General features: G+C 41.6%; 1 protein-coding gene across 2 annotated transcripts in view; it reads right to left on the bottom strand.

Moving 5' to 3' along the window:
• CDK15 (cyclin dependent kinase 15) overlaps positions 1-12,382 on the bottom strand; it is a 93,704-nt gene that overhangs the window by 11,520 nt on the left and 69,802 nt on the right. For both annotated transcript variants that reach the window (XM_077152006.1, XM_077152007.1), the window contains exon 11: positions 5,160-5,208. In XM_077152006.1, coding sequence (XP_077008121.1) covers positions 5,160-5,208 — 49 coding nt within the window. The remainder of the gene's footprint in view (positions 1-5,159; positions 5,209-12,382) is intronic.

Raw genomic sequence — 12,382 nt, 5'->3', positions numbered from 1 at the left:
GCTGCCATTGGCCTCATCCTCTGGCCCAGTCGCATGCTAGGGCCCAGTGGCTGGCAGAGGGTGCCCAGCTCTGCATCACCTGCCCACATCCTCTTTAGAAAGACCCCCGCTATGAGAGACTGGCAGAAGAGATGCTGGACTCCTCAGCAAAGTTTTTGGAAGATCTTGCAGATTAACCTTACCCATTTAAGGACTATTATGATATCTCCTTTGGGAGTAATATTTTAACAATTAAACCAGGTAGATATTTAGGAACCTTTGTGCTCAACAAGCAGACTCCAAACAAACAAATTTGGTTCTCTTTTCCATCCACTGGGCCCGAGCACCATGAATGGCCTGGGAAAAACTGGTGTACTCCCACGACAGCATATCTCTCTTTGGTCTGCCTGGAAGACATATGATGCCCACCCCATTTTGAAAGACTTTTAAAAAGCTATAAAGCCCCAAACAATAAAAACAAAAACAAAGACAAAAACAAAAAAACAAGACAACAAAACCCAAAAATCTTAAAGTGAGAAAATGCAGATACTCTTCGCCTTTTCAGGTGCTGTGATTTCAGGGATGCTGGCTGTCCTGGACCAGAGTTGAAATTTGCCTAATTTTTGCATATGATTTACACAGGGAACTTTCAATGTCTAATTCCCATGAGATAAAACTGTTTCTACGAACAGATGACTTTATCCTCAAAAGAGGAAGTAATTGATTCAGACATTTTTAAAGAAAAACTGTGCCTAGCCTCAGTCCTGTTTCCCAGGCCAGTTAGGAGAGAAGAGAACCTGGGGTATATCCTGCTAATTAACTCAAGGTCTGAAGAAGAGCCGACAGGTATTTCCTCCTTCCAGAGTGCCCTGCCCAGGTACAGGTTTTTAGGACACATGAAGCTGAATTTTAGAGTGGGGAAGATAGTACAAATATCAGAGCCTGATATTCATTTAAGTCCTATCTTCTATGTATAATTCCACCATCACTTTCGGTCTTACCATACCTCTCGTTGGGGTTGTTTGGGCTACGGCAATTCTAAATTTTCGATATTGGAAGGGTCTGTCACTAATATGGGTAGGGAGATGGAACTATCTGATATTCTAGAGAGGTTGGGCTAGGTTTCAGGACTTATCTGGACCAGGGACCCATCTGGAGGTTGTAGGTTTCTGAAAAGTTACTCTAGTGCCTGGAATCTTTGTGGAATCTTATAAATTGCCCTAGGTGTTCTTTAGGATCAGCTGGAATGCTTCTATGCTACCTACATAAGCTTCATAAGAGTAAGCTCATGATCGAGGGCATGGCCTATTGATTAGGGTGTCCCTTAAGTTTGACACAGTTTCAGGGAATTCCCTGATGGTAAGGTTTAATAGTTCCATAGTCTTTTTCTCCTCCCTCAGGGGACTTTGCCAATACTTTTGGATTATCTGGTTAATATACTCTAGGCTGTTAAAAGGACCTCTTCTTAAAGATGTTATTCATTAAGATGTGCCCAAACAGAATGAGGGTGAGCCTTAATGGAATATGGCTGAAGTCCTTATATGCAAAGGAAATTGGACATAGGAGTAATCATGGTGAGCAGCCAGAAGACAGAAGTTAATATAACGTGGAAGAGAAAGGAGAAGATGCTGCCACATGAATTGCCATGTGATGAAAAGCTAACAAACCCCAAAGATTGTTGGCCAGCCAGAAGATACAGACTCTGGGAGGAAGCAAGTATTCTAGATTCTGAAACTGAGCCAAAAAATTCCTGTTGTTAAGCCAACCCTTTGTCTGGTATTTATTTTAGCAGCTGAGAAACCAATACATGGGGGTAGAAGGAAGACGCCTTTTAACAAGAACAAGCCATTTTTACCAGGCAAGTGAAGGAAAGGAGCATAGGTACTGATGAAGACTATTTTTTTAGGACTTTCCACTTCAACTAACCAACCATTTCCTCCACCCCCACCCCAAAAGGTTGTATCCAGGCTTTTTAGTGGTTTCAGGATTTTTGACAGTTTCATGGACTCTAAAGTCCAAGGTGAAGACTCCTTGTTTATGAGAAAACCAAACCCATGCCCTCTTGAACATAACCCTTTACAAGAGGCATTGGTGGGGTCACCAGACCTAGTTCTTTGGTGAGCATCCTAATAATCTCCACCTTGCGATTAGCATATAACACTCTTATCTGGGAGCCGAGAACAAGATCCCTCTGAATACAGATGTTGCTTCTTTGGGCACAAATGTTGATTTACTGACAATTTCATGTTTGTATCCTTCTGCTTCTTTCTGCTATCTACCATCTTGCTTGCTATCCATTGCCTTTACTTTCTAGACTTGCCACCTTCTCTAACTTCTCTGGAGCAATTCTTCCCATGTTGGTTACAACCCCTACTTTCGAAATAAAAGTTGGCATGAAAGTAAACATCAAAAACGTTAATTTGCCTACCAGAACCTCTCCACAAAGGCCAAATGTTAATAAATACTATTGGTTAGATTTGTGGTGTTAGCTAACAAATAGATCAGGAGTATTTCGCAGGATTAGAAGAACCCACCCACCTAATTAATGAGAATCTGTTAATAAAGACAAAGAATGCTGTGGTGAGTCACTCTTCTAGTAACATTCCAAGGAATGAGAAGCATTCCACTGCCAAAATATTGCTTTAGTGCTCTCCCCACCACAGTCTCTTCTCCATTTTAACACTTACGCATTTTTTGTTTTACAAAAAAAAGGGGGGGAGGGATCATATCATATTATATATCTTACACCATGTTTTTGCCACTTCACTATCTTGATCATCTTCCTATGACTCTGAATAGCCTCCTAGGACATAATTTTAATGGCTGCACAACATTCCATTATGAGGCATGCTGTGATTTATTTCACCAGGCCCTTATTTAAGTTGTTTCCTTTTTTGTTGGAGAAGGAGGGTACTATTAAAACCATGCTGTGACAAATATCCTCAAAGAGAATTCTCTGTGTACTTGTGCAATCATTTCCTTAGGACACATTTTAGAATTGGAACTCCTAAGTAGAAGGATATACAGTATGTTGAAGTTTTCGACTGATGTAATCAGCCAGAAGAGCTGTACCAATTTCCAGTTCCTCCAGCAGCATTAGGAGAGCGCCTGGCCCTGCGGCAAGGATAATAAATCCATTCCAGCCAATATGAATCGCCACAGGTTGCACTGCTTGCAAAAGTTCTAAAATGTATTAAAATTGCATATTGATCCTAAAAGATGTGCTGGGCACAAGGACATCCACATTTAATTTTCAGAAGTCCAGAACAGAAACACAAACAAAAAGAAAGAAGACAGAATGAAGGAAAGACAGACAAAAAAGAAAGGAAAAAAAGAAAGAAAGCAAACCAGTCTTTGTAATTGTGTAAAGCAGCATCTACTAATTCATCACTCAACACAGCTAAAATCTGGTGGTTCTCAGGGGCCTGAGGCAACAGTCCTGATTTCTTAGCACAGCCTGGCTCTGAGTACAAAAATCTCCCACCACATTGCTGCCTGCAACCTTCATTGTGCAGGAAAGGACAGACCATTCTGAGCTCTACTAAGTTATTTGTTTTTTCCCCTCGATACCTAGAAAGAGGAAAAGGGCAGGGATAGAGCTGGTACTTGTAAATGCGATGGGTTTAGGAGCAAAGGAGGCTCCCACAATAAGAATCACATCCAACATTAGAAAGAAACAACATTGAAGAAACTGTGCTAAATTTAAATAGTCACGTGTGGCTAGCGGCTACGTATTAGACGGCTCAACTCTAGGCATTACTCCTTGTTTTGAGGATCTGAGCAGAGAGAAGCCTAAAGACCAAGCAAAGGAGAATAGGCATTGCTGGGAGCAAGGGAAGGGGCAGGGGTGCTGGGTATGGTGCATGATCAGGTTAGTGGAGGAATTTTCAGTGAGTTCAAGTCCTGCTCAGCCCGAGAAGGAAAGACCAGTGGGACAACTGCAGGGCACTGGTAGCACATCTGTCATTTGACGGTGGCAGTGGCAGCAGCATAGAGTGTTAAGGTGGTTGGGAGTTACCATACGTTTTGGAAGGCAACGGCAAAACAAAAGCAAGTCACAGGGCAGTGTTAAACACCAAATATTTGCAGCCAGTGGTTAGGGAGCAAGCAAGAGAAAGTTTGTACATTTTGAATGAAATGATCTAGCGCCCCAGGAATCTGTCTCCCAAATAACGGGGAGTTTCAGGTTGTACGGTGCTTTTGAAAATAAGAGTGGAGAGTGCAGATATCCCGGGGAGACTGGCCCTCCCAATAAAAGATCCTTTGATGGCCATACTTGTATTCCTCACCTACTTTACTATTTGTTCTCTGATATTCACTCTACTTGGAAGCTTTTCAAAGCATGTGACTAGGGAGTATGGAGAATCAAACAAATTTAGTTAGTTTAAACTATAACACATTTTCAGGGAAGAACAGTGTTCAAATGTTCATTTAGGATCTTGGCAGGTGAAATACTCTTCCACTTCTCTCCACCTGCAAGACTGTGTTTTTCTTTGACATCTGAGCTCCTTTCCACTGTCTCTGATGTTTTGCTCACTGCCCTTTTTGCCTCCTCACTGAAGCAAAAAGAACAGAGCCTCGGCTAATTACTCTCAGATCAAATAATACTGGTTATTGTAATTGGTCATTGTCCGAAAACACTGAGTTCTTCTTAGCCCTGAGGTTGCCTGGCACAGCTTAGGTAGCTAACTATTCCGGGAATGTCTCTATTATCTGTTTTACTTTGCAAAAGAAACTGGGGGTTTGTTGAAAGCTGGTAATAAAAGTCTGCCCTGGTCTGAGCCGAGACTGCGTAGAGAGGGCCTGGGAACGCCTGACCTCCATGAATCAAGCGCCCCCCCCCCCCCCCAATAGCCACTCAATGATGTTATTTGGTTTCTCTGTGTCAGACAATAATAACCCCACTAGGTTTTCTTGCAGGCCAACACTCCCTCGTTCTCAGGGCCTGGGGGCGTGATTGAGGGACACAAAACAGTTTTAATGACCAGACTCACTGCAAGTAAAATGGTTCATAGAGAAAAACTAACAGATTCCCAGGTGGCTCCTTGCTCTCCCAGCTGCATCGTTCTGGAGTCTGGAGCTTCCAAACCGAGGTGCTCAGTGGCTTGTTGCTCAATGAACAGAGCTCAGGGAAAGATCGCTTCAACCCTGCTAAAAGACAAGCTTCCCTAAGCGCTTACCTGTTCCAGACCATCTGAAGGCTCTGGGGCTTAGGCAGCAGGAACCATTCTGGAAAGTACACACGGAAACATTAAAATAAATAACCCGAAAATACTTTTGCCAAAAATGTTAAAATTCTAAATGCCCTATTGGCTTGAAGTCCAGAGGATTCAGGTGTAAGGTGGGTAGGCAAACGAGATAGTTTCTAAGGCCTCTTCTCACCCTGAATTTTTTAGAATTCTGTGGAGTGTCACAATTTTCAGTAAATTCAGCAAACATTTATTTAACATCTACTGCACGCAGAGCATGTACCCAGTGCCACGGAGTACACAGAAGAAAATCAAAGACGCCTCCCCACCCTTGCAGAGCTTACAATTCATTTGGGAGAACAAAGCAGCCACGCATGAGGAGTCACGTGACGGATGATGGGACAAAGTCTCAAAAGTCTTGTAAGTGGTAAAAAGTAATGGTGACATTTTATATGCCACTTGTGGTAAAAATGGAGGAGAATAATCCAAATGAATTTGAATAAAATGAATTTGAACAATCAAAATTGGATGATAACATTTACTTTTGGAAACATGTGCTTCTATTATTCTTGGTATCGACACTATTTAAACCAAAATAAAACCACCATGAAAGGGACAATTTCTCATTCATTCAAGAAACACTAAAAACTGCTTACTCTCTGCAAAGACCATAAGAGGAGCTATGGGGGAAACAAAAAGTTGTGAGATGATGTTCCTTATCCGATCCCTTCTACTCCTCATTCCACGTTGAGAAAGGGTTATTTCAACTCTCACAGTTAACTGTCCAATTATAAAAATGTTCCTTCATGAATTGTAACAAATGTACCACACTAATGCAAGGTGTTAATAATAGGGTGTTATATGGGGACTCTGTCTTTTATGCACTATTCTTCTGTAAAACTACAACTTCTCTAATAAAAAACAGATAAACCACATACACCCACAAATGACATTTCTGCCTTATGTCCTTCTTGGGCTTGAAATGTAATTGTTTTGGTTTTAAAAGATCTCTTCTTTCAGTGTCTACAGGAATGGGATTAAACCAAGACTGTTTACCACAGTCAAGAATTTAATTATATTTGGACAAAAATGGTTTTGATAGTACTGACACATATTCATGCTTTCATGTGCATGCAGAAAGATCTGGAAGGCTACTTACCAAGCTGTTGATAGTGGTTTTTTTTTTTGCATTGATTTATTTTTTAGTAGAAAGTGTATCTTACTTTTTTAACTCCAAAAGTAAGTTCAATTAGAAATTGAATTATAGTGCTAAGAGTAGTAGAGGAAAAAGAGTGATCAAAGAAAGTGATTTAAGCTGAGTTTTCAAGGTCAGATGCAATCGAACGTGAACCACTCTGCTGCATTTTATGGTCCCAGGTGGGCGCTATGGGGAAGCACTTGTATATACAGGTTATTTACTCTGTTCAGTACGATTGTGCCTAAATTCGAAAAACCAGTAAAGATAAGACCACCGGGTATTTCTTTAGAATGTTTCTCTCCAAACCACCTTCTTAGATATTGCCCATTTCTTTTCCTCACAGGTTTATTTTACAAAGAAATTTTCAGAGTTCTCCCTGGCCAAACAAATTAAAAATATTTCCTCTCTTTTATATTCCAATTTTCAAAAATCCTAATGAACTCCCTTTCAATCCTCTCCCATTTTCTGTTTTTCCCTTCTTAGGGTCCACATGCTGCATTTTTTCTTGACTTATTGTATAAGACACCTCAGTGCTAGGAGCCAAAGTCTGAGCAAAGGTTAAGAGACATTTGCTGTCTATTCCTAATTTTAATGTGGTCCTTCTTGTGGAGCAATGGAGAGAGTATGGGACCGCAGCCAGCTGCGTTAGCATTTCAGTACCAACTCTGCTGCTTCCATCTCCCTTTAAATTAAGACACTTTAACCACAGTGAGTCTCAGTTTTCTTAATCCAGATTGGGGGTGGTATTCGCCTCACAAAGTCTCTGAGGTGATTCAATGAGAAATGAATGTCAAGGGCCTGCTTTTGAGCCTCAAATAAAACAAATCCTATTGGCCTCTACTCCTTTCTCTTCCTTTGAGCTTTATGGGAGTGTGAATGGTGTGTGGTTAGGCACTCAGACCCTAGGCCAGGGTTTGAAGCCAGCTCTGCACTTACCAGCTCTATGATCTGAGGATATTGCTTAATTTTACCGGGCCTCAGTGTTCCCATCTGCAGAAGGGGGACAGTTATAGTCCCTACAGCATAGCATTACTGTGAGAAATTAGGATAGTGAGCACAGGCTAAGTATTTCCTTACCTTTTGCCTCCTTCCTTTCTGCCTCTTTACCTTGTCTGATGTACCATGCGTCTCTCTCTTCTCTATTTCTGACTTGTTGCTCTGCTCCAAAACCTTGACTTTCTCTAGATATCTATTAAAATTCTAACTTACTCCAAGGTTGAGTACATGGAAGCCTGGCTTGATTTCTTTTGAGTCCTCAGCAACGGCCCCAGGCCTGGCTCTCAGCTGCATGGTATCAGGAATATGAGTCTAGGATCAAATCTCCTTTCTCCTTTGGGGGAAATGTCTTAACCTATCTGGCTAAGTGAGAAGTTTCCAAATCTGTAGAATGGGAATAATTTTCCATTGCTGGGATGATTAAATAAGATTAAGTACTTGACATGTAGTAGGGCTCCGTGAACGTTAGGCCATTCCTCTTCCTTTCTTTTTCTGGTTTTTATTTCTCATTTTGGAGAGGCAGCAGAGCCTAATGTAGAGGTTCTTAACTCCGGCTGCATATGAGAATCACCTGGGGAGCTTTTAAAATCAAGGAAGCCCTGGCTCCACCCCCCCAGAGAGTCTGATTTAACTAGTCTGGGAAGGTCCAGGCATTGGTTCGTTGTTGTTATTGTTGTTTTTTAATGCTCTCCAGATGTGTCTAGTGCGGAGCTCAGGCTGAGGACCACTGGGCTAGCAAAGCGGGCAGTGAACCACTTACCAGTGACCTGCCACACCCCTTTCTGAGCTCATTTCCTCATCTACAATAACTCACGTGAGGCTGTTCTGCAAATTCAATTAATCAATGTATATAAAACTGCAGAACAGTGTGGGAAACATAATATGTTGATAAAGGATGTGGGAGAAGCATGGCAAGGGAAAAAAAATCAGTTCTCATAAATTGTACTAGAAAAGGATGACATCTAAGAGTTTACCCAGGAATAGCGACATTTTCTACTTGGGGTTCCGGGTCATGTGTAGACTATTGTATCTTTCTTCCCACATCTGTTTTGTGCTACTTTAGTTGGGACAGAGGGGATTCCTGGCTTCACAGGTCACCCAGAGAATTGTCCTGAAGCAAGAGCTAAGGCCCAGTGCCTATTTGTGGCCTACCCTCCTACTCTTATGCAGATAACCTGAGGCTGAGTGACCTTGCCTCTCAATTGATTCCCCGCCCCCACTCCCGTAGTTCCATAGTTAAGTTTCTAGCTATCAATGTGAGAATGATCCACAAGCAGTCAGGCATTTTACACAGTGTCATTTCAAGATGAGTCTGTTTCTCTGGTTTCAACAGCCTCTAAAAATAATAGGGCTGGAGCTAGTTTCTTTTCCCTTCTCCCTACAAAGATTTTAGTGAATCATTAGTTCAGATTTTTCTCTATCTCCTCCCTCTACAGTTCTTTTTAAAAGTGCTCCTATTTGAGTTCAATTGGAATTTGAGGCAGGAAAGACTAAGTCGTAAAAGGAAGCTAAAAAGACTGACTAAACTAAACAAAGGAAAATTAAAATGTAACCGATCTACAACTGCTATAGCAAAATAATCCAGTTTTGATGAATGTTTAATAAATCTTGTTGCACAACTGATTCAAGTATGGCGATCTCAATCAATAGGGTTTTGTTGATTGATTGATAAAACATCATCAGGACCATTTCGAGTCTTAGCTCAAGGTAAAACATTTTCTAGTTACTATAGCCTTGCCACAATCAGCCCAGGGTTATCTTATAGTGTGGTCTACTGAACTACGCCTCTGGAATTTCCCTAATACAATGCATTCTTGAGATACCATATATTTAAATAGTTGATAATGTGGCTAGCTGTTATTTAGCTATCTCAAGCAGTAACTTTAAAACAGACTGCAAAAATCTGTAGCTATTCTCCTACCTCCACCTCACCCCCACCTCAAACACATACTCATTGCCCTCACAGCTGCTTGCTTCACTCTTCCTCAGGCAGCTAGCTTGGAAGCATCCTTAGTCTTCTGTTCAGGGGTCAAAACTGTTCTGCGGGTGCTCTGCATTGCCAGGCATTAGATTCTTGGCTGGGCATTGTCGGGACACTCAAAGCCAGTGCTCTCACCGAGGGTGCTTCTTGGCATTTTACCCCTGCCAAGGGGCCTTTCTAACCCTGCACCAAAACTTTCTGTGGATTCTGAGAGAAAAAAAATCCACATTCTCTGAAGCCTGTTTCTAAGGTAATGATGTCTGTAGAGGAAAGAGAGGCCAGACCTCTTCTGGAGGGTATCCCCTCAGGAGTCTCCCTTTTCTAAGAGGAAGTACCACATTTGATTTCTGCCCACCCCCACGAATGATTTTTGAGCTTATAGGTTGATCTCACCTTTCAGTGTTCGTCATATTTGATTATGCACCATTTGACAATATTTGCCACTCCTCTAGTCTCGACAAAGACTTAAAGGCCACTATACATGGGCATTGTGCTCAGCACGGGGAATACACAGATAATGGTACCTCCTCTCCTCCCTCATGAGATTAGGGTCATAGGATTTCCATGGTATTATTATCTCCCAGTCTTCTCCAGCCTCCATGGCTGTTACTTCTCAGCCTCCAAGGGCTTCTTTTCCTCTGCCTGCTCTTTCAGCACGGCTCCTCCAGGGTTCTATCATGGTCTTCTCTTCCTTCTCCTTAGGCAATCTCATTCACACCCAGGGCTTCAAATACCACTTTAAGCAGCTGTCTCCCAATTCTACATTTCTAGGACCCTAGTAATCACAGGCCTGCATTTCTAATTGCTTTTTAGACCTCCATTTAGTGGTTCCAGGGATATCTCTATCTCAAAATGTTCAAACCTTACAGTCATTACCTTCCCCACAAATCTCTTTCTTCCCCTTTGATTTCCTATCCCAGTAATGATGCCAGCATTCGCTCACCCACTGGAGAGAGAGTTCTTCAAAATTCATAACCAATGAGTTAGTACCTCCCATTGATTCCACCTCATAGATGCTTTTTCAGATTTGTCCCTCCTCTCCTTTTCCACTGCTGCTGCTCTAGTTGAGGCTTCCCATTTGTCTTTTTGAAATCTGGAGATCTCCAGCATTGCCTTTTGGCTCCCCTGTCACCAATTCAATTCTACATATGTTCTTCCAAACAATTTTTTCTAAAATTCAAATCCTGCCATATTACTTCCCTGCTAAAAATTAAACAATTCCTTCTCTTTGTTCACAGGTCAAAGTCCAAATCCTTACATCATTACAAAGCACTTTTCAATGTGGTCCCCATCTGTCTACCTTTCCAGGTTAATCCACAACTATGGCCTGCGACAAGGCCAACATTCTAGCTGCCCTAAGCAATTTACCTGCTGAGCATATTGCCACACTTCCCTGCTTTCCTATTCCTCCGGGTCAAGTTCCTTTGCCTGGAATGTTCTCTCCCCTTCGCTCAACTGGAGAAAGTCTACTTAGTCATCTCTGAGACCCAATCATGTCTCCTCCTCTCAAAAGCACCCCAGAATTCCCCAGACAAACTAAGGAGTCTTTTTCTGTATTCCTAGAGGTCCTTGGGGGTTGTCGCTGTAAGAATTCTTTTCACGTTTTATTGTTTATTTGTTTCCCACGAGACAGAATTCTTTGAAGGCAAGTATCAATGTCTTATTTATTTTTGAAACTTCCAGTCCCTGGTACCTGGCATCCAATAAATATTTGTTGAATGAATGTGAAGTTGACTGCTTGGATGAAAAAATTAAAATGAAGCAAACTTATTTAACCATTTTCCTTAAAAGTCTTAAAAATAACTCAAGGGAGCCTACTTATATTTCCTGCTCTATATCTTTTAGAAATTAATAGCACAAAGCACCACCTGCAAGGACAGGGAAAGAGCCTCTGGTTGAGTCATGATATTTGGGACTGCAGGCCCCTTTTCTTTTTTGAATTGGGAAGGCATATAGCAGGGTTTTCCTTAAAAATAAAAATCTTTTCTACCTGCTTTTCACTGACTTGTAATTTTTTTCTAATCTTAGCCACTTGAAGATCATCTAATCTCCCTCAATAAAAACTAATAATTGCCATCAAATAAATTAAAGATGAGAAAACTAAAAATAAATGTAAAAACTAGAAGAAACTATTAATGAAGATCAAAGTAGAGTGTGTATCTAAATTAATTTCACTGACTGATTTGTGGGACGAGTTAATAAAGATGTTAATGGTAACTCCCCAGGAGCTTTCGGCAGCACTCCAGAAGTGAAACAGTAATGAGCCCAATCACGGTTCATAGATTCGGTGAACACTTGCGGCTTCATTAGCTGAGGTGAGGGAGGGCTGCTGGAGTCCCAAGGTGGGGGCTCCGCTCACATTACATTCCAGAAACACGTCGCCAAGCTCACAGACTCGAAAATGCAAGTCTCGGTTGAAGAACATAATTATTTGGAAACGGACTCAGAAAAGTGTTATTAGCCGGTCCTGCGTCTAGGGCACTGTTTAATTACCACATCACTCGATTTACCCTTTGCTAGTTGGGAGATAGGTTGGAATAGTGCTAAAAGCAGCACTGTGAGGTCAAGCAGGTCTGGACATTCTGGGTCACCCCTTACTGGCTAGATGACCAAGGCAAAACACAAAGCTCTCTGAGTCACAGCCCTCTCATCTGTAAAATAGAGGTACAACATTGCCTCTACCTGATAAGCTGTTGTGAGTCAAAGTGAAATAATGTATGCAACGTGCCCAACTCATACCTAGTGCTCAGTAAATAGTAGTTATTACTGGCCAGCAATAAGGTGAATAATCAACCTACATGCGCTTTCCTGGCAAGGTGGGCCAGGAAAGATTATTAAAAGATTATTAAAGATTATTAGCCCTAGAGTGTGCAACTGGAACTAGAAACCAGGGTTTCTAACTCCTCGTCACTGATTTCATTTAACATATTTATTGGCTACTTATGATGTTCCAGGTAGGGGGCAAGTGTAAAATAGCAGAAGCACTAGAAAGTGATCAGGTTTGCTCCTTAGAAAACTTCAGTATTCTTTCCACCATAC

The sequence above is a fragment of the Tamandua tetradactyla genome, chromosome 3 (assembly GCF_023851605.1).
Source record: "Tamandua tetradactyla isolate mTamTet1 chromosome 3, mTamTet1.pri, whole genome shotgun sequence".
Classification (NCBI taxonomy): Eukaryota; Metazoa; Chordata; class Mammalia; order Pilosa; family Myrmecophagidae; genus Tamandua; species Tamandua tetradactyla.
This window is presented reverse-complemented; position numbering and strand designations above follow the sequence as displayed.